At 40.5% G+C, this 22,516-nt stretch overlaps 1 protein-coding gene across 3 annotated transcripts; it reads right to left on the minus strand.

The window, feature by feature from the left end:
* Window positions 1-795: 795 nt before the first annotated feature.
* SRD5A3 (steroid 5 alpha-reductase 3) lies at window positions 796-22,151 on the minus strand. Of its 3 annotated transcripts, none has more exons than XM_058193534.1 (5): window positions 21,883-22,048; window positions 12,976-13,142; window positions 8,267-8,461; window positions 5,783-5,905; window positions 796-1,322 (listed from the first exon to the last, which is right to left on the minus strand). In XM_058193534.1, the coding sequence occupies exons 1-5, from the start codon at window positions 21,906-21,908 to the stop codon at window positions 1,063-1,065; spliced, it is 771 nt and encodes a 256-aa protein (XP_058049517.1). In that variant the 5' UTR covers window positions 21,909-22,048; the 3' UTR covers window positions 796-1,062. The 3 variants fall into 3 exon arrangements, with proteins under 3 accessions (XP_058049517.1, XP_058049516.1, XP_058049514.1); XM_058193531.1 differs by having other exon boundaries at window positions 805-1,322; window positions 21,896-22,150; XM_058193533.1 differs by lacking the exon at window positions 5,783-5,905 and having other exon boundaries at window positions 797-1,322; window positions 21,896-22,151.
* Between the last annotated feature and the right edge of the window lie 365 nt (window positions 22,152-22,516).

The raw sequence follows: 22,516 nt of genomic DNA on the forward strand, positions 1-22,516 counted from the left end.
GCGCTGGCTCTTCGGCTTTGAAACGGAGATGAGCATCGCCCCCTAGAGTCGGGAACGACTAGCACATATGTGCAAGGAGAACCTTTATCTTTACCTATGATCAGTGGTGAGTTTCACATATTCTTGCCACTGGTTCACCCCACGCATGCACCTTCTGCGCCTGCGCCCGGCCTCGAAAACGTGGCTAAATAGGATGGCATTACTTCTGGGCAGGTGGCAGTCGTCGCTACCAGTTCGCCTGAATCTGTCCGAACTGGCTGAATACCCCCTCTGGCTATGATCTTATTTTAGGGAGCATCTCTTTGGGATACGACGTTTTAAACTCAGGGGTAAAATGCTCCCAGTTTGGACCGGATCCGGTAGCGATGGCAGTGGGTGGTTCGGTGAACCGGTAGCAAAAATCTCCCCCCGCCCCCCCCGCCCATGCCCAGCTAAGCCATTGGATCATCAGAGGTTTTCTTTTTTAACTTTTAAAAGTATTTTTTCTTCAACCGAAAAAATGCTTTAAAAAAAAAAAAGCCTCTGATGATCGTGCGGCTCAGCTGGGATCGTCAGAACCTTTTAAAAGCATTTTTTCTACAACTTTTTCGACCAAAGAGGTTGTTAAAAATGCTTTTAAAAGGTTCTGATGATCAGGCAACTCAGCTGGGATCGTCAGAACCCTTTAAAAGCATTTTTTTCTACAACGTCTTCGGCTGAAGAGATTGTAGAAAAAATGCTTTTAAAATAAAAAAAAAGTGGCCACGCCCACCCAGTCACATTACCACCACTCCCCAAACCACGGTCACAGAACCGGTAGTAACAAATTTTACATTTGACCACTGATTAAACTCAATTGAACTTTCTTCTAAGTAGATTACATAAAATTGCTCTGGTTATCACAACAGAACAGAGGCATGTTTTCATACACCCAGCTGTGTTTAATAAATGACCTATAGAATGATCAGCAGCAATTCAATTTCCCCAACAAAAAAAAAATGGTAATAATCACTTCATCCCAGAAAAATTCAAGCTCTTTAATCGCTGCAAATCTAGAATCACACTCCATTTAATATAAATAATTTAAAAAATAAAAGGTATATATGCTTTCCGATATTTTGGATAGTGCTTAAATTTGTTTAAGTAATATTCGTGGCACAAAACAGCACTTACTGCCTGGTTAAAAAAGACGTATGTCACCACTAGCCACCAAGTTAAGTTATAAAATCCAAAAGTGACAGCCATTGATGTATATATGAGAAATTCTGCAAAATAATGAGGACTGGACACCATTTCAAACCAGTCTCCAAAAGGAATGCTGTGATCCAAACTGGAGACCTTTCCTAAAAAAAAATGAAAAAGAAAAGAAAGAAATTAGCTCTTGAATTTAGAAAGGTGAGCGGAACTAATGATGTAATTAGATAGCGAGAGGGGGAAAAACAGGCTACAACTTTAATAAATCCATTGGCTCTGTTTGGCCCTTTTCCATTACAGTGACTGTAATCTGGTCCAGCGACTCCGTCACTAAGCAAAATAGTTGCTAAGTGAATTTGTGTCTCAAAGAGCAAGAGAGAGAAGCTGTGAAAATCCGATTGCTGTCTGACTGATTATCTGTCAGTCAGATAAAGTTCTCTGTCCAGTGTCATGTGCTGGACCTATTTTTTTTCTCCCTCTCCTTTTTGAACCCCCACATAGACCAGAGAGATGTTTAAAGCAGGGGTCACCAACCTTTCGGACCTCAGGGACCACTAACTTCATAATTTTAAATCCCGCGGACCACTAATATGATCTGCCTAATAACTGGATGGGTGGGCGTGGCTAAGTGGTCATGTGACTGGGTGGGTGTGGCCAACTTAATGTCACTCACGTCAAGGGGCAGCTCGCCAGCCTTTACTCGCCCCTCCCACCCACTCCGCTCCTGCCCGCCCGGGCTCCTTAGGGACCCAACAGGAAGCACTTGTTGGAGCTAAGCAGCCACCATGAGAAAGAATTGGCAAAACAGCTCAGTTCAAATTGGATCTGGCTGAGAAGGAGGCTCAGCAGAAGCACCTCACTGAGGACTAGGAGCATAGGCTTTCCAAGCAGAGGGAAGACTTGCGGAAGTGCGAGGCCAGTTCCAGGCACCTGGAGGCTCACTGGGCTGAGATGGTCAGCCAGTTCCAGGCTATGATGCAGTCCCACTGGAACGAGGTCCTCTGGCTCTTCGCCACCAGCAGCACTTCCCTCCAGCCTTTGCCCAAAGCCCCGCACCAGGAGGCTGAAGCAGACTCAGAGTCGGAATTTCTGCCCACCTCTGACCTACACAAAAAGACCCTGAAGGGGGAGACTCTCTGCAGCAACACAAACATTCATTGCACGTATCTGGTCCAAGGGCCGTAGTTTGAAGACCCCCGATTTAGTGCAATATAAAAAATGCAAATAATTTTTCTGTGGACCACCAAAATTTTCTCGCGGACCACCAGTGGTCTATGGACCACCAGTTGGTGATCGCTGGTTTAAAGAGCTGCTGCCTGAAACTGACCAGACCTTAATCAGTTTCGCATTGAAGGCTTTTGTTGTTAGATGCAGGAAATTTGGTCATAAATCCACACTAGTCTGAAAATGTATTTTTTATCCTGCCTTTATTACTGTTTATAAATTGTTTACAAATACCATCATATTTATGAATGGTCACTAACCAAGTTAACTGCTAATCAACAAGTGGATATACCGGTATTTGTTTCCACTTGTTTCCACTTGTTTCCAAGACAAAACTAAGTGCTTATTTTGGTCAGTTTGGAGGATCTTAATAACAACAACAACAACAACAACAAAAACAACAAAAACAGAGTTGGAAGGGATCTTGGAGGTCTTCTAGTCCAACCCCCTGCCCAGGCAGGAAAACCTACACCATTTCAGACAAATGGTTATCCAACATTTTCTTAAAATTTTCCAGTGTTGGAGCATTCACAACTTCTGCAGGCAAGTTGTTCCACTGATTAATTGTTCTAACTGTCAGGAAATTTCTCCTTAGTCACTATGATCAGATCTGTTTGTTACTTTTTTTTGAGCAGCCAGTCTTCTCTAACCCATGATTAATGTGAATGACAAGATAATCCAGTTTGGCCAAAGAACTTGTTTTCCTGGATTATATGATGTCTTAATTATTATGCCTCTAGACACATCCAAAGTATGTTCCTGTCTCACATGTTACATACTGTGCCTATAAAAAAAACTACATTTAAACATTTTCCCAAGTAGATATTTTAGCTTCATCTTGCAATCATCTATGTTCAGCATCAAAAGCCACCATCCCAGCTAGCCTGGCACATGAATGAAATTTGCTCTTACTCTTTAGCTATAGTCTAAACCAGTGGTAGTCAATCTGGTCCCTACCGCCCACTAGTGGGCATTCCAGGTTTCATGGTGGGCGGTAGGGGTTTTGTCCGATACTGAAGCACTTTCCTTTTTTTTAATTTAATTGACTTTTTTAAAAAAATTCATAGAATTATTTAAAAACATTTTCATTAGGTTTTCATAAAATTCCCCGTGACAATTTAAATTTCTGAAAATATACTATTTGTATCGCCTGCGCATAAGTTTAGTTCATGTTACGTAAGTGAATCGCGCTTTAGTGTGACCGCAAACAAAACAGCCTCGTCCCAGAATAGCTCGCACATCTCCTCCCACACCACCCAGCTGTAACAGACAAGCAGAGCTGGTAGCCGGCGCCCCCCCCTCAAAAAACCCAATCCACGATGCGTGAGAGGCATGCACAGACGATGATACACGGCGCATTACTGTGGGACTGGTGGGTGGTTAGAAAATTTTACTACTAACAGAGATACAAAAGTGGGCGGTAGGTATAAAAAGGTTGACTACCCCTGGTCTAAACCAAGGGTCTCCAACCTTGGCAACTTTAAGACTTGTGGACTTCAACTCCCGGAATTCCTCAGCCAGCTTTGCTGGCTGAGGAATTCTGGGAGTTGAAGTCCACAAGTCTTAAAGTTGCCACGGTTGGAGACCCTTGGTCTAAATTCCCTAGGCCTGTGTTGTTAATAATGGGTCTTGTAAGTGGCCTTTGATGTAGACCAAGGGTGTCAAACTCATGTCATCACAGTGGCGTCTCACATGACATATCAGGACTTTTACCCCCTTCGCTAAACCAGGTATGGGCATGGCCAGCACGTGACACATCCGGGAGTTTGACAGCTTTGATGTAGACCAAAAGCAGGATGCTGGTGAAAGGTGCCAAAAAAGTCCCTCGATCCAAAACATGTGTTTCTACTATCGTTTCTCACAATAACTCTCTTCTTTCAGTCTCAATCTAAGACTCCATCTTATTTATTTATTTATTTTGTCAAATACATATTAAATAATATATATAAATATAAGCATGAATTGAATACATAAAACAAATACAACTAAAAAGAACATTAGGACAGGGACAGTAGGCAAGCTGGTGCTCTTATGCATGCCTCTTACAGACCTCTTAGGAATGGGGTGAGGTCAATAGTAGACAGTCTTAGGTTAAAGTTTTGGGGATTTTGGGATGAGACCACGGAGTCTGGTAGTGCATTCCAGGCATTAACAACTCTGTTACTGAAGTCATATTTTCTGCAATCGAGTTCACTTTAAGTTTGAATCTATTGTGTGCCCGTGTATTGTTGTGGTTGAAGCTGAAGTAGTCATTGACAGGAAGGACATTGTAGCAGACAATTTTATGAGCTATGCTCAGGTCATACCGAAGGCGGCGTAGTTCTAAATTTTCTAAATGCAGAATTTCAAGTCTGGTGGCATAAGGTATTTTGTTGCGAGCAGAGGAGTGGAGGACTCTTCTTGTGAAATATTTCTTGAGAGAAAAGGCTAAGAAGGGCAACGAGGCAGGAGTGTTTGGATTCCACAATCCTCCATCACACATATATTTGGTTCCTTACACTGAATCCTCTGCTCTTTCACATACAAGTTCAGAATATTTATGCATTGGGGATATGCAGCATTTTGGATCCCGAGCCGAAAAAGATGGCTTGGATGGAATAAATATGCCTTACCATACTTGGAGCCTCCTTAAGAGAAGCTGTGTCTTCTGGGCCTACTCAGTCACAGGAAAATACTGTTTTGATTTAAAAGAAATGCCAACAGAGTACAAGAAAGTGCTGTAGGGCAGATATGGATTCATGGCAGAGGTGGGTTTCAGCAGGTTCTGACCAGTTCTGGAGAACCGGTAGCAGAAATTTCGAGTAGTTTGGAGAACCAGTAGTAAAAATTCTGACTGGCCCCGCCCCCATCTATTCTCTGCCTCCCGAGTCCCAGCTGATCAGGAGGAAATGGGGATTTTGCAGTAACCTTCCCCTGGAGTGTGTGTGGAGGGGAGAATGGAGATTTTTACTGCATCCTTCCCCTGCCACACCCACCAAGCCACGCCCACCAAGCCACACCCACAGAACCGGTAGTAAAAAGTTTTGAAACCCACCACCGGTTCATGGTTGTTGGCATTATTGGTTGTTGGTTATTAATTCAAGCTCGACTTTTCCTGGGATTGCTACCCTATAATCCCAGGATAATAACCAATGTTTTTAAGGCGATATCCACAGGGTTCGGTGTGTAGTTAAACTCACTCCAAAGCACCTTTTTGACTTGGCATTTGAAGCACTGACATCCCTAATCTGGATTTAAAAACCTAAGTTGTTTGTTCTGTATGCTTTCTATCTAAATATCACCAATGCTCTTTGAACGATGCACCAAGATTGCAACAGGGGCTATACTAACATATTTGACCTGGGGAAGATTAAAAAATATTGACTTGGAGTAGCAATTCTTTTACCTGATTTATCTTTTCGAAGGTTAGCAAGAATAACATGACATCTGTGTTGATGGGCAGAAGCCCAACAGAACATCACAAGTCCTAGAACGTGGTACCAGCGGACTGTCAGTGAGTGAGCTTTGCCTAAGTGAAGCGAGACAGAATGCATTTATTCATTTAAAATATTCTGAACCTCTGCTTTATCAAATTCAGATTTCAGCGTGGTCTATAGTAAACTGATATTACTGTTATTTACATCCCCCTGAAGTCTGAATTTTAACCCATTTGAAGCAAAATATCATCCATGAATTTTAAAAATGCCATTCAGAAATGGTATATAACAACAACAACAAAAACAACAAATGTATATAAAGCTAGAATTGAGAAGACAGCAACAAACAATAAATGATGACATTGCAAAGAAGCTGAAGAAATAGTGGATCACCTGTTAGCTGCAGCAAGAAGATTGCACAGACTGACTACAAAAAACAACATGACAAAGTAGCAACAATGGTGCATTGGAAAATCTGCAAGAAATGACCATTGGCCTACAGGCCAGAACAGCTGGAACCATAAAATAGACAAAGAAGTAGAAAACAAAGAAGCTGAAGTTCTCTGGGATTTTAGAATCCAGACAGGCGTCTACCATATAACAGGACAGACTTAACAATTGTCAATAAGAGAGACAAAATTTAAGTCTGGATAGTGGACCGTGGAGACATCGGAGAAAGAACTACCCTGTTTCCCCCAAAATAAGACATCCCCTGATAATAAGCCCAATCGGGCTTTTGAGCGCATGGCAATCAGGCCAAGCGCTTATTTCAGGGTTTAAAAAAATATCACAGGGTCTTATTTTCGGGGAAACATGGTAGTAGAGAAAAAACTGGTGAAAACCACAACATAAAAAGAACTGCAAATAGAAGTGGAACGACTGTGGCAAAAGAAAGCAAAGATCATACCAATAATAATATGTGCCTTGGATGCAATCCCAAAACACGCAAGTGAACTTTTTCAGATACAGTAATTTTCTGCTTCGAGGAAGCCTGACCTACTTCCTAGGTAAGGGGATGAGACATGTATGCCATACTTCAAGCTGCGCCTAATTCCACTGAATGATTTGAAAGTGAATGACCATAGTTCAATGGTAGCAGATCTGATCTTGCATTCAGGAGCCCCAGCTATGACTTCTGGCATTTCTGCAACCGGGAAAAACCTGCAGCGCTACCTATCAGCCCAACATTTTCAAATGAGAAAAATCAATAGTGGACTGTGTTCTATGTACTATTACACCAGTTCGATACTCATCGATTGCGGAGCAAAAAGAATAGGAATATTTATGAAGTGGACCGGTTGCTTTTGTGGTGTGGAGGCAATAACTTGGTCCTTAACACCAATAAGACCGAGGAGCTTATAGTGGACTATAGAAGGAATAGATCCGACATCCAGCCCTTGCTTATCAGTGGAGACTGATTGGAGCTAGTGGCCAGTTTTAAGTTTCTGGGTGTTATCATAAAAGAGGTCCTTAGCTGGGGCACTCACATTGAAGCACTGGTCAAAAGGGCCCACCAGAGATTATACTACCTGAGACTTCTCAGGAAACAACTGAATGAAAAACTGCAGGTGATTTTCTACTGCTGCACAATAGAGAGTATTTTAATCTCTTTTACTTCTTATAGAATTTTTTTTATTGGCCAAGTGTGATTGGACACACAAGGAATTTGTCTTGGTGCGTACGCTCTCAGTGTACATAAAAGAAAAGATACGTTCATCAAGAATTATAAGGTACAACACTTAATTATAGTCATAGGGTACAAATAAGCAATCAGGAAACAATAGCAATTTAAATCATAAGGATACAAGCAACGAAGTTACAGTCATAAGTGGGAGGAGATGGGTGACGGGAACGATGAGAAGATTAATAGTACCGCAGATTTAGTAAATAGTTTGACAGTGTTGAAGGAATTATTTGTTTAGCAGAGTGATGGCATTTGGGAAGAAACTGTTCTTGTGTCTAGTTGTTCTGGTGTGCAGTGCTCTGTAGCATCGTTTTGAAGGTAGGAGTTGAAACAGTTTATGTCCAGGATGTGAGGGGGTCTGTAGATGTTTTCACAGCCCTCTTTTTGACTCATGCAGTATACAGGTTCTCAATGGAAGGCAGGTTGGTAGCAATTGTTTGAATTAGCCTGCAATACTGCCTTCTATCCAGTGGTGGGATTCAGCCAGTCCGCACCACTTCAGGAGAACTGGTTGTTAACTTTCTGAGCAGTTTGACAAACTGGTTGTTTTAAGAAATCATTAAGGCAGAGAACCAGTTGTTAAATTACTTGAATCCCACCACTGCTTCTATCCACTGCACCACCACGGCTCAAGGGGTGTGTGTGTGTTAGACTTAGTACATTTGCGGCTACCTAACAATTTTAGGCTGATCTCTCTCTTTACTCTTCGCCTGGCTCTGCCAGTCCTCCTCCTACAATTTATTGCAAGAATGCAAAAGAAGATACTTACCTTCTCTACCATTTGCTGGCACCTGACACAACACTGTGAACCCCACCAAAACATAGTAAAAAAGGCCAAAGCAGTAGTGTGCAAAATGAATGACCCCTCCAGAATAGATGCTGACGTGAAGACATTCTTTTAACCGTCGACAGCTATTCACCCAGACCAAAAAGCAGACCAGGAAGGCTGACAGGAATTCAGCACCTAGAAAACCAACCAAGACAGTGTGTAAACAAGTGGTACCTTGTCGTAGGTGTGTCAAATTCAGCCGAAACAAATTGCAAGATATATAAGACATCCTCACAGATATTACGCATGTTTTGCGTTCAGAATTCTGTCGATGGGAAAAATATGGGACCAGCCTCTAGATTTTTTCAATCTCTGATAAAAGACATCAAGGATGCCCAAGGAGATGCTGATCCAGTTCTACAGAGGAATGATTGAGTCTGTCATTTGCACTTCTATAACTTCCTGGTTCTGCACCCAACAAGACAGACACGGACTTCAGAGGATAATTAGAACTGCAGAAAAAACAATTGCTACCAACCTGCCTTCCATTGAGGGCCTGTATACTGCACTAGTCAAAATGAGGGCTGTGAAAATATTTATAGACCCCTCACATCCTGGACATAAACTGTTACAACTCCTACGCTCAAAACAATGCTATGGAGCACTGCACACCAGCCATCACCAGCCATCATTCTGCTAAATAATTCCCTCAACACTGTCAAACTATTTACTAAGTCTGCACTACTATTAATCTTCTCATCATTCCCATCACCCATCTCCTTCCACTTACGACTGTAACTTTGTTGCTTGTACCCTTACGATTTATATTAATACCCTATGACTATCATTAAGTGTTGTACCTTGATGACGGTATCTTTTATGTACACTGAGAGCGTATGCACCAAGACAAATTCCTTGTGTGTCCAATCACACTTGGCCAATAAAAAATTCTATTCTATTCTATTCTATTCTATTCTGTTCTGTTCTGTTCTGTTCTGTTCTGTTCTGTTCTGTTCTGTTCTGTTCTGTTCTGTTCTGTTCTGTTCTGTTCTATTCTATTCTATTCTATTCCATTCCATCCCACCCCTATTCCTATTCTATCCAAATGGCTTCTGGTGACTGATTTGGTGATGATTAAAAACGTCAAAATACAAGTAGTTCTCGTTGTATAACTGTTTGTTTAGTGACCATTCCAATTTACAACATCACTGAAAAAAGCGACTTTATGACCGTTTTTCACACTTACCAGCATTACAGCATCCCCATGGTCATGGGATCAAACTTCAGATGCACGGCAACTGACTCCTATTTACGACGGCTGCAGTGGTCCTGGGGTCACGGGAATCACCTTTTGCGACCTTCTGACAAGCTAAGTCAATGGAGAAGCCAGGCTCACTTAATAACTGTGTTACTCGTTTAGTAAGTACAATGATTCACTTAACAACTATGGTCGTAAAAAGGGGCAAAATTCAGTTAACAAATGTTTCACTTAGCAACAGAAATGTTGGGCTCAATTGTGATCGTAGGTCGAGGACTATTTCTATGACAGACATCAATAAAAAAAACAACAACATGAGATCAGAAGTAGCCACTCACCTGTTACACATTAAAACAGGCTCGCATAACTAACTGTCTGGAGAAAGAACCAAGTTCTCAAGGTCTTTCTGAATGCCAGCAGGGTCAGGGCCATCTGAATCTTGAGGAAGGTGCAGACCAGTTGTGAAATCCATTTTTTTTTTCCTACCGGTTCTGTGGGCGTGGCTTGGTGAGCGTGGTGTGGCTTGGTGGGCGTGGCAGGGTAAGGATACTGCAAAATCTCCATTCCCTCCCCACTCCAGGGGAAGGATACTGCATAATCTCCATTCCCACCCCATTCTGGGGCCAGCCAGAGGTGGTATTTGCTGGTTCTCCGAACTACTTAAAATTTCCGCTACCGGTTCTCCAGAACCTGTCAGAACCTGCTGGATTTCACCCCTGGTGCAGACGTTGTGAAAAGAAGGCCTTAGCTCCTGTCAGTTGACATCGATGAACTGATAGGACCCAGATCAAGCCAATCTTGCTGATCTTCTTGGACAGGCAATGGTAACATGTTGGACAGGCAGAGCTGGTTTCCCAATCTCCAGGCTCTGTGGTCTGAAGGCTTTTATGGATGATCCCCAGCATCAAGAATGGGTGACCCACAGCATCTATACAATTTGGGATGAACGCCCTTTGAATAGTGTGTGTCAGGAAATTGTTACTTGCCTAACTAGTTGGCCAGGCAATATATAAACTAACTATGTATGTTTGTAGAAAGGCATGATATTGCTTTAAGGCTGTGCTGCATCGTGCAAGCATCTGGATTGGTTGAGCTCTGTAGCCAATATATAAAAGGACTACTAAATTATGGCTTGTGGGGAATCTACAGGGACGCTACAGCACTGTAACTTGATGAGATGCTGCAACTGTATATTTGAGCTTTATGATCGTTGCTTGATCATGGCTAGTTACTGATTCCTCAAGATACTGACTGTTGTGAATTGAACTGTGTTTTGCCAAACTGAAAGAAGACCTTATTTGTTGTGCAAGTCTATGTTGGTAAGAAGACTTGATATTTGTAACATCCCTGACTGACTGGCTTTATAAGTGTATGACCTGGAATTGTTTTTGGACTATGACTTTACCTTTTCCCTAAAAGTAAAGGAATACCAAACCCCAGTTTGTCTGCAAGTAACTGTTATTGTATACAACCAGTCTCAGTTGTTTTCATACGTGGGGTACTCTGCTCAACAGTCCACAATTTTCGTTGTGAACCCAGATTACCCTTAACAGTGTGGGAGTAGGAATGGATTTCCAGAGGAAAAAAATGCAGACTACAGGAACCAGGAGCCCTACTCAGGTGACCCTGAGGACACAGATAAACCTCCAAGTGCTTCAAGGACCCTCTAAAAGGATGCAAATGACTAGCTTTGTCTGCAAGGAATATAAATCCTTCCATTCCCCACCATCCTGTCAGAGCTGAAGAAGCTTTTTGGATGACAAGCAAAACGTCTTCAAAAGGAAAAAAACCAGAAAGTCCAGTTGCCTCCTGAAAAAGCACCATGACCTGGATGACAGAGAATCTCTACAGACTTTCAGTACCTTGAATGCCACCTGGAAGTCCAAGGGTAAGCAGTGCAGTTAATGTGATAGCAATGTTATGTAAGCATAGTGAGCTAGGCCCATAGCTTCTAGCGTTTTCTTCAAAACCTCTTCTGGCTTTTTTAAACAGGAGTTGAGAGATTAGGAAGCTCTTCAAGTTTAGATCTCTCAATTGTTTTCAGTAAAAATGTCCTGCTTGTGTAAAGCTGTGGGAGAGGCCTCTGCTCAATCCAGATAGTCCTCAACGTACGACCATAATTGAGCCCAAAATTTCTGTCGCTATTTGTTATGTGAGTTTTGTCACTTTTTACAATCTTTCTTGCCACAGTGAATCATTGCAGTTGTTTAAGTTAGTAACATGGTTAAGAATAGAATAGAATAGAATAGAATAGAATAGAATAGAATAGAATAGAATAGAATAGAATAGAAGAAGTGGAATGGAATTAAGGGCCTCTGGTGGCTCAACAGACTAATGCAGTCTGTTATTAACAGCAGCTGCTTGCAATTACTACAGGTTCAAGTCCCACCAGGCCCAAGGTTGACTCAGCCTTCCATCCTTTATAAGGTAGGTAAAATGAGGACCCAGATTGTTGGGGGCAATAAGTTGACTTTGTATATAATATACAAATGGATGAAGACTATTGCTTGACATAGTGTAAGCTGCCCTGAGTCTTCGGAGAAGGGCGGGATATAAATGCAAATTTTAAAAAAAGAATGGAATGGAATGGAATGGAATGGAATGGAATGGAATAGAATAGAATTCTTTATTGGCCAAATGTAATTGGACACACAAGGAATTTGTCTTTGGTGCATATGCTCTCAGTGTACATAAAAGAAAAGATACATTTGCCAAGAATCAGAAGGTACAACACTTAATGATAGTCATAGGGTACAAATAAGCAACCAGGAAACAATCAATATCAATATAAATCGTAAGGATACCAGCAACAAAGTTACAGTCATACAGTCATTAGTGGGAGGAGATGGCTGATGGGAATGATGAGAAGATTAATAGTGCAGACTTAGTAACTTTGCTTGTCAGAAAGACATAAAAGAAGGCCACACGATTCCGGGACACTGGAACTGTCATAAATATGAATCAGTTGTCAAATGTCCTGAACTTTGATCACCTGACCACGGGGATGCTGTAAGGGCCATAAGTGTGAAAAATGGTGATAAGTCACTTTTTTCAGTGCCCTTGTAACTTCAAATGTTCACTAAACAAACACTGTAAGTCCAAGGCTACCTGTATATTTTCATGTATCCAATATATTAAAATACTGTATGTCCTTCAACCTGCATTATTATTTTGAGTATAGTTATTTATCATTCCTCTTTTCTACAGTTTTCTGGATCTTTCCAAATCCAGTAGCCCTATTCTTCTCCCCCTGCCCTTCGCAACTTAAGGTGGGATACATGGAAAGGAATATATTTGAAAAAATCTGTAGTGAAAATGATTTTGCTCGTCCTCCGATTTCATGCACAGAATAAAGAACTGCAACTTTGGTAGAGAAGCTATTCTGCAAAATGTACAATATACTGGGACCCTCTCCACCCAATAATATATGTTCATGTACAAGAATTCATACCATTTTCTGAGCCACCGACGCCTCTGTCTTCCTTTGCTCCAACAAGAATGTCAAGCAAATCCTGAAGCCAGGAGGGAAACGATCGAGAGAAAAGCACACACTGCGTAAACAGCAGTAACACGAAGCCATTCCAGGTCACAGACACAACATAAAAATGGTAGAACCACCTGTAGAAGGAACCAGGGTCAGTTTAGGGTTCATCTGCACGTTGCGTTGAACCACAATGTGGTTGGTTTGCTTTTCGATGATCAATTAAGCAAATTACAGTTTTAATATACTGATTCCCAATCTAATTCTTGGGGGGAGGGCAACATTTTTTTCAGGGCCGTTGTAACTTCAAACGGTCACTAAATGAACTTGTTGTAAGTCGAGGACTACCTGAATCACCCCCACATTGGGTATTCCAGACTGAACGTCGGATACCTTTCACTGAGGATCTGGATACTGCACCAAATTCATAATTTTAAATCCTGCGGATCACTAAAATGATCTGCGTAATGACCAGCTGGGTGGGTGGGTGGGTGGGTGGAGGTGGCTAGTTGGTCATGTGACTGAGTGGACGTGGCCAACTCAATGTCACTCACATCAAGGGGCACCTCGCAGGCCTCTACTCACCCCTCCCCTCCCAGCCTCTCCTTGCCTGCCTGCCGGGGCTCCTTAGGGCCCCAACAGGAAGCAGTTGTTGGAGCTAAACAGCCACTATGAGAAAGAGTTGGCAAAACAGCTCAGTTCAAATTGGATCTGACCGAGAAGGAGGCTCAGCAGAAGCACCTCACTGAGGATCAGGAGCATAGGCTTTCCAAGCAGAGGGAAGACCTGCGGGAGTGCAAGGCCAGGTACAGGCACCTGGAGGCTCAGCAGGCTGAGATGGTCAGCCAATTCCAGGCCATGATGCAGTCCCACTGGAACGAGGCCCTCCGGCTCTTCACCACCAGCGATATTTCCCTCCAGCCTTTGCCCAAAGCCCCACACCAGGAGGCTGAAGCAGACCCCGAGTCAGAATTTCTGGCCCCCTCTGACCCACACAAAAAGACCCCGACCCATACAAAAAGACTCTGCAACAACACAAACGTTCATTGCATGTATCATAGGGATCATAGTTTGAGGACCCCTGATTTAGTGCAATATAAAAAATGCAAATAATTTTTCTGCGGACCACCAAAATTTTCTCGCGGACCACCAGTGGTCCACAGACCACCAGTTGGTGACCGCTGCTATAGAACACTGCACACCAGAATAACTAGACCCAAGAACATTTTTTTCCCAAAGGCCATCACTCTGCTAAACAAATAATTCCCTTAACACTGTCAAACTGTTTACTAAATCTGCACTACTATTAATCTTCTCATCGTTCCCATCACCCATCTCCTCCCACTTATGACTGTATGACTGTTATTGGTATCCTTAAGATTTATATTGACTGTTTCCCTGTGACTATCATTAAGTGTGAAGCAAGAAGATGAAGCAGGAAGGACTCCACTGTATTCGGAGTCCATTCTAGGAGGCATCCAGTTTTGGTCACCACATTACAAAAAAGATGTTGAGAGTTTGGGAAAAGTGCAGAGAAGAGCAACTAAGATGATTAAAAGCCTAAAACATATGAGGAACAGTTGCAGGATTTGGGCTTGGCTAGTCTAGAGAAAAAAAGGACTAAGTGGGACATGATAACAATACCTTGACTTACAACAGTTCCTTTAGCGGCCATTCAGAGTTACAATGGCACTGAAAAAAGTGACTTACGACCGTTACCACAGTTACCGCCTTTTCAGTATCCCCATAATCATGTGATCAAAACTCAAGACGCTTGGCAATTGTTTCATATCTATGACCGTTGCTGTGTCCCAAGCTCATGTGATCAAACTTTTGGAACCTTCTGACAAGCAAAGTCAATGGGGAAAACCAGATTCACTTAACAACCAGGTTACTATCATATCAATTGCAGCAATTCACTTAACAACTGTGGCAAGAAAGGTCATAAAATGGGGCAAATTCCACTTAAATGGAGCAATGTTGGGCTCTGTTGTGGTCATAAGTCAAGGACTAGCTGTATTCCAATATTTCCTGCCAGAAAGGAGTTAATCTATTTTTTAAAACATCAGGTGTCAAGACAAGGAACAATGGATAGAATAGAATAGAATAGAATAGAATGGAATGTTGTTATTGTTAGTTGCAAAGTCGTGTCCGACCCATTGCAACCCCATGGACAACGTTCCTCCAGGCCTTCCCATCCTCTACCATCCTCTGGAGTCCATTTAATCTCACACCGACTGCTTCAGTGACTAGAATAGAATAGAATTCTTTTTTTTTTTTTTTTATTCAAAAAGTTTTACAAAATTTTTTCCCCCCTTTCCCCCCCCTCCCCCCTCCCTTCGCAACCCCCCTCCCCCCCCCCCCCGACTTCCCGGAACGAGCACAAGGTGTAGTTAAAAATAAAACAAACATATGCTAAAAATTTTCGTCCCAACTTAATTATACCCTACAATCATCAATTCCTAACTTCCCCAAAAGCAATCAAAATAATACATCATAATCATTCAAAACAGTCTGATAACTCTTAGTCTGATATCTACGTTGAATATAGTCAATCCATTTTTCCATTCCTTTAAGTATCTTTCTTGTATTGTCTTTCAAAAGGCTGATATCTTCGCCATCTCAGCCAAATTGGCAACTTTCAATATCCATTCTTCTATTGTTGGTACTTCTTTTTCTTCCAATATTGTCCTATTAGTAATCTTGCTGCAGTTATTAGATTTAAAATCAATTTAGTCTCAATTACTGTACAATCCGTAATAATTCCCAACAAGAAAAATTGCGGCAGGAACTTTATCTTCTTTTCAGAACATTTTGTAAAATCCACCAAATTTTTATCCAAAAGGCCTTTATGTCCTTACAAGTCCACCAAATGTGAAAATATGTAGCGTCATCACAATTACATCTCCAACATTTTGCTTGCATTTCTGGATACATACACGATAATTTTTTAGGATCTAGATGCCATCTATAAAACATTTTATAAAAGTTTTCCCTCAGATTCTGTGCCTCGTGAATTTAACATTTCTAACCCAAATTTTTCCCACGTTTCCAATAATATTGGCTCCTGAAAGTTTTGTGCCCACTTTATCATACAGTCCTTTACCAAGTCCCTTTCAGAATCTATTTCAAGTAACACATTATACAATCTCTTTATATGCTCCTGAGACTGATTTCTAATTTGCTTTACCAAATTTCCCTCGTTCTGCTCTATACCAATTTTCTGATCTCCCTTCCATCTAGCACGTAGTTGCTCATATTGAAACCAAGTATAATTTTTCCCTTCCTCTCTTAATACTTGCAGAGATTTTAACTGCAAATTACCTCTTTCAGTATACAAAAGATCTTTATATGTAATCATTTCCTGATTCTGTTCTATGTTTATATTTTCTACTGTATGTCTAGGACTTGCCCATATAGGAACCTTATAATTTAGTTTATAAGAGTATTTTTTCCAAACACGCAGAAGGGCATTTCTTAGCACATGATTTTTAAAAGCCTTATCCACTTTTTTGTCATAAATTAAATATGCATGCCATCCATATAACAAATCATAACCTTCTATATTCAAAATTCTGTCCTCTGTTAAATTAAACCAATCACTTATTGCAGAGAGAGCAGCTGCTTCATAATATAATTTAAAATTAGGCATTTTAAACCTCCCTTTCCGAGAATCTTGAATTATTTTCATTTTAACCCTAGCTTTTTTACCTTCCCATATAAATTTGTTAATTCCCTTCTGCCATTCCTCAAGATTCTTATCTTTCTTAATTATTGGTATCATCTGAAAGAGGAATAAAAATCTAGGTAAAACATTCATTTTAATAGCAGCAATTCTCCCCAGCAAAGATAATTGCAATTTTTTCCAAACAATCAACTCCTTCTGAACTTTTTGCCATAAAACCTCATAGTTATTCTTATACAATTTCACATTTGATGACGTAATATAAACCCCTAAGTACTTAACCTTCTTTACAATTTCAAATCCTGTTACTTCCTCTAATTTTTCTTTCTGTTGTCTGGCCATATTTTTTATTATCACTTTTGTCTTTTTCTGATTTACCTTAAACCCTGAAACATTCCCATATTGATCAATTATTTCCAACAAAGATTTACTAGAATTTATAGGGTTTGTTAAAGTAATCACCAAATCATCTGCAAAAGCTCTTAACTTATATTCATACTGTCTAACTCTAATTCCTCTATCTCCTTTACTTCGTATTTTATCCAATAATGGTTCTAGAGTTAAAATAAACAATAATGGTGATAAAGGACATCCCTGTCTTGTTCCTTTCGCAATCTTAAAAGGTTCTGTTAAGCTACCATTGATTATAATCTGTGCTGTTTGCTCTCCATAAATTGCCCTAATTATTCTTAAAAAACCATCTCCAAATTGCATCTTTTCTATTAATTTAAATAAAAAATCCCAATGCAATCGATCAAAAGCTTTCTCTGCATCGAGAAAAATAAATGCTGCTGGAATAAAATTTTTCTTTTCTAAGTACTCCAGTAAATTAACAATCTGCCTAACATTATTCCTCATCTGTCTCCCTTTTATAAATCCAGATTGATCATTATGAATTCTTCGCTGCAGAATCAACATTAATCTATTAGCTATTATTTTAACAAAATCTTATAATCATTATTTAAAAGTGAGATTGGCCTATAATTCCCAGGTTTAGAACAATCCTGTTCCTCTTTGGTATCAATGAAATAAAAGAGGTTCTCCATGAGGGGAATTCTCCTAGTTGTATCTGATTAAATAATTCCTTAAGTGGACCTAACATCTCATCCTGTAAATTCCTATAATAACTAACTGTGAGCCCATCTGTACCAGGAGTTTTCCCATTTTTAATTGTTTAATTACCAAAATAATTTCTTCCGAGGTTATAGGCGATTCAATTCATCCGTTTGTTCTAAAGTTAAATTTTTAACCTTATATTCCTTCAAATAATTATCAATATCCCTATTCAATATATTATCTTTAAGATATAAATTTGTATAATATTCTAAAAAAGCTTTTTTAATTTTATCCTGTTGATATCTCTCTTTACCTTTGTATTCTATTTTTTCTATAGTACGTTGTTTTGTCTTTTCCTTAAAGTATATGCTAACCACCTACCAGGTCTATTTGCGTTACAAAAAGTATTATGTTTGGCATATTGTATATTTGTTGCCACCTGATCAGCCATTATCATATTAAATTGGTTCTGTAGTAACTTTATTGCATCTTTAAGTTTTTGATCATGTGGATTATGTATTAATAATTGTTGTTTCTTATAAATTTCCTCTTCTAAATACCTACGCTGTCTTTGTTGCTTATTTCTCTGTCTATTATTAAGATATATTAATACACCTCTCATAAAGGCTTTACTGGAGTCCCAAACCATTTCTATCGATGTTTCATTATTCAAATTATAATCAAAAAATTCTTTCATCTGCTTTTTACATTGATTTACATTATCCTGATATCTAAACAAATTTTCATTTAATCTCCAAGTTCTTCTACCCTCTTTTCCATATTGCAATTCCATCCAAACAGGACTATGATCAGACAAACATCTTGGAAATATCTTAGTTTTCTTCACTCTAAAAAGCAAATCATTAGAAATTAAAATAAAATCAATACGTGAGAAGGATTGATGCCTATCAGAGTAAAACGTATAGTCTCTTTCCTCCAAATTCGCAGTCTCCATACATCTCTTAACTCAAAATCTTCTATCATATCAAAAAAGGATTTAGGCAGCTTTGCATGTGCAGGTATCTTCTTGGAAGAAATTCTCTTGTCCTTTCGTGTATCTATTACTCCATTCCAATCTCCCAATATAATGCACGATTTATAATCCCATAGATTCAACTTATCATATAACATTCTATAAAATTTTTCTTGTTGCTGATTGGGTGCATATATACCAAGCAAGAGAGTCCTTTTTGTTTCTATTGTAAGTTCAATAGCAATATATCTTCCGTGAATATCTGCCTCTATTAACTTGGCTGGTATATCTTTTCTCAAATAAACCACTATGCCATGTTTTTTCTCCAAAGCTGAAGCAACAAAATGTTTACCTAACTTTGAGTTTATTAGGTACTTTTGATCTGATTATTTAATATGCTTCTTGTAAGCAAATAACATCATTTTAAATTGTTTCAAATAATGAAATATTTTTCTTCTCTTCTGAGCTGAGTTCAAACCATTGACATTCCAAGTCAAGATTTTATTTGCCATTACTGGGCTGCTGAAGCCTTTGAGCAATCAACTGAAGATCGTCCTCCCGTATCTTCGGCCGTGCTCCTCCCACCGCTTCTGTAGCAGAATCCTGAACTTTACTTTGAGTTTGTTGCTCCTTTTCTTTACGCTTAAGGGCTCCTCGTCAGTCTTTGTTCTTGTGGTTGTTCCTCTGATGGTAACATCACTGGAATCACCTCAGCTTCCACACCCATTTGAGTCTCTTGAATTCTTTTTCTATTATTTCTATTTCAAATTTCAGCACTGTAGAAAGAAAATCTTTGGCCTTAAGCACTGTGTCAATACGATATCTCCTTCCTGATAATACACTGTCAAGCCAACTGGAACCTCCCATCTAAATTGAATCTGGTATTTCTTAAGTTCTTGAGTGAAAATGTAAAGTCCTTTCTATCCCTTAACATCTTGGGAGGAATCTCTTCAAAACCTTCAACTCCTGTTCCCCTATTTTCAAGTTTTTCTGAAAAGCAACTTGCAAAATTTGATTCCTCACTGTTCTTTTCAAAAAATAAACCACAATGTCTCTAGGAAGTTTCTTTTGCCTAGCAATCCAAGAATTAACTCTATAAATTTTGTCAATTTGATAAGCAACCTCTTGTGGATCAAGTTCAATAAATTCAGCCAGAGCTTCTGATAAAATTTTTTTTAAATCTTCCCCTTTGTCCTCATTCAAACCTCTAATTCTCAGAGCTCCTTCCATCATTCTATACTGCATCACCACCACTTGATCTTCATTTTTATCCAATTTGATTTGCATTCCCCATTCTATTTTCTATTTGTTGATTTGACTGAACAATTTCTTGCACCTCCTCCTCCACCACCTCCAGTCTTTTGCCAAACCTTGAAAAGCCATCAAGATATCTTCTTATTTTTTATTATTCTCTTATTTCTTCTCTTATTTTCTCATTATTATCCATAATCTCCTTAAACCTTTCTTCAGACACTTTCCTTGCTCTTTAATCAGATCTTCTAAAGCTGGTTCAGAACCCTTCTGCCCCCAGTCTTAGGTGGTTTAGTAGCCATTTCAGTTTTAAAATTCACAAAATATAAGTCTAGAAACTTCTCTTTCCCTTTAAGTATAGGAGAGCTCAGTTCACTTCATTAAAATCCACACATAACATTTCTTATCTTCTTAGTTGCACAGACTGTTTAAAATTCCATTCGTCACTTCACTCCCGTTCAGGCGCCATCTTTAAGAGTCAATTAGAACAAAGGAAAAAAATTTCTCTTTTTTAGAAGGTAGAAGTCAGGAAGTCAAAAATACTTGCAATCCAATAATTGTCCGCTGGCACTCATTCCGTCTGCTTAAAGAGATCCATAAAGATAAGACAATTAGCAGAGATGGACACTTTCTTCTTTTCCTGCTTTTGCAGGAGCGCACTGAAGTCGGAGAATGGCAGGAATATTTATGGGACCCATCAACCCTTCGAAGCTCTGCTTAATTAAAACAAAGCCTCTGGGGAGGTCTACCAACATTTCCTGCTGCTCTTATCTTTCCTCTTTCATCCAGAGAAAAAGATTAAAGCCGGCTTTTCCTGGCTTTTACGATGTTCAGTGCGGAGCCCCTTTAATTAGGGCTCAGCGAAGAGGTGGAGCCACCCGGAAGTCCAGAATAGAATTCTTTATTGGCCAAGTGTGATTGGACAAACATGGAATTTGTCTTGATGCATATGCTCTCAGTGTACATAAAAAGGCAAGATACTTTTGTCAAGGATCATAAGATACAACACTTAATGATAGTCACAGGGTGCAAATAAGCAATGAAATCGTATTAAGAAACAGTCAATATAAATCGTAAGGATACCAGCAACAAATTTACAGTCATACAGTCATAAGTGGGAGGAGACGGGTGATAGGAATGATGTGATTAATAGTAATGCAGACTTAGTGAATAGTTTGACAATGTTGAAGGAATTATTTGTTTAGCAGAGTGATGGCATTCGGGGAAAACCTGTTCTTGTGTCTAGTTGTTCTGGTGTGCAGTGCTCTATAGCGTCATTTTGAGGGTAGGAATTGAAACAGTTTATGTCCAGGATGTGAGGGGTCTGTAAATATGTTCACAGCCCTCTTTTTGACTCGTGCAGTATACAGGTCCTCAATGGAAGGCAGGTTGGTAGCCATTGTTTTTTCTGCAGTTCTAATGATCCTCTGAAGTCTGTGTCTGTCTTGTTGGGTTGCAGAACCAAACCAGACAGTTATAGAGGTGCAGATGACAAGACTCAATAATAATGGATGCAAACTAACCAAGGAGAGAAGCAACCTGGAATTAAGGAGAAATTTCCTAACAGTGAGAATAATTAAGCAGTGGAATAACTTGCCTCCAGAAGTTGTGGTTGCTTCATCAGTGGAATGTTTTAAAAGAAGAGACTGGACAGCCACTTGCCTGAAACGGTCTATAGGATCTCCTCCTGCTTGAGCAGGGGGTTGGACTAGAAGACCTCCAGGGTCCCTTCCAGCTCTAATCTCATTGTATTCTTCTCCTAGATCAGGGGTCTCCCAACCTTGGCAACTTTAGGACTTGTGGACTTCAACTCCCAGAATTCCTCAGCCAGCTTTGCTGAATTCTGGGAGTTGAAGTCCACAAGTCTTAAAGTTGCCAAGGTTGGAGATCCCTCTCCTAGATAACTGCTGACCTGTTTGATTTACCTCTTGGGAACATCAAAGATCTGCAGAAGGGCAGGACGCTGCCCACAGGCTGTCTTGGTCTTCCCGTACCGGATCAGATCTTGAAAGATCCCGGAGAGGTTAAGCGAGAGAGCCCCGGGTGATCTTTTCAGCGGCAGGACTAGCAGAACCAGCAGCGCGGCGAAGAAACAAGCAGCCAAAGCCAGCCACACCGCAGCCAACATTTCCCCCCCACCGCGCAGGCGCCAAATTCACCACTTACTCCTCTCCCCTCCCCGCTCAATTAAGCCAGAGCGATCTGCGGGAAGCGGCGGCGGAGGAGGGGTCCATTCCGCCAGCCAATGGAAAGGCAGGGGTGGAGCTTCGGGGGGGCCGATCAGGAAGTGAGGACCGCCCTATCCACTGAAAGTGAGACCGTTTGGGCCCGCCCTCTTAACACGACCTCTCTGTCCCGGCATCAACTCGATGGTGCGCTTTTTGCCGAGTGAGGATGGTGCCGTTCTATATACTTTTCGGATCGTTCTTTGTGTCGTTTTCCGATTGGTTGGGTCCTGGTGGTTTCGGAGGTGGGGGAAAAAAGGAGGCGGCGCTGAGGATACCGAAGTGTTAATTAACAGCCTGCGTCCCCCCTTCCTGCCATTT

This window comes from Ahaetulla prasina, chromosome 8, assembly GCF_028640845.1.
Source record: "Ahaetulla prasina isolate Xishuangbanna chromosome 8, ASM2864084v1, whole genome shotgun sequence".
Taxonomy (NCBI): Eukaryota; Metazoa; Chordata; class Lepidosauria; order Squamata; family Colubridae; genus Ahaetulla; species Ahaetulla prasina.

Bases quoted from the DNA above. Each gene is read 5' to 3' on its own strand.
- SRD5A3 (XM_058193531.1), bottom strand. From the start codon at position 22,098: ATGTTGGCTGCGGTGTGGCTGGCTTTGGCTGCTTGTTTCTTCGCCGCG. The intron at 8,462-12,975 runs GTATGAATTCTT...TTGGTTTTCTAG, and splicing joins CGTCGGTGGCTCAGAAAATG to GTGCTGAATTCCTGTCAGCC. The intron at 5,906-8,266 runs GTAAGTATCTTC...CGCTTCACTTAG, and splicing joins GCCAGCAAATGGTAGAGAAG to GCAAAGCTCACTCACTGACA.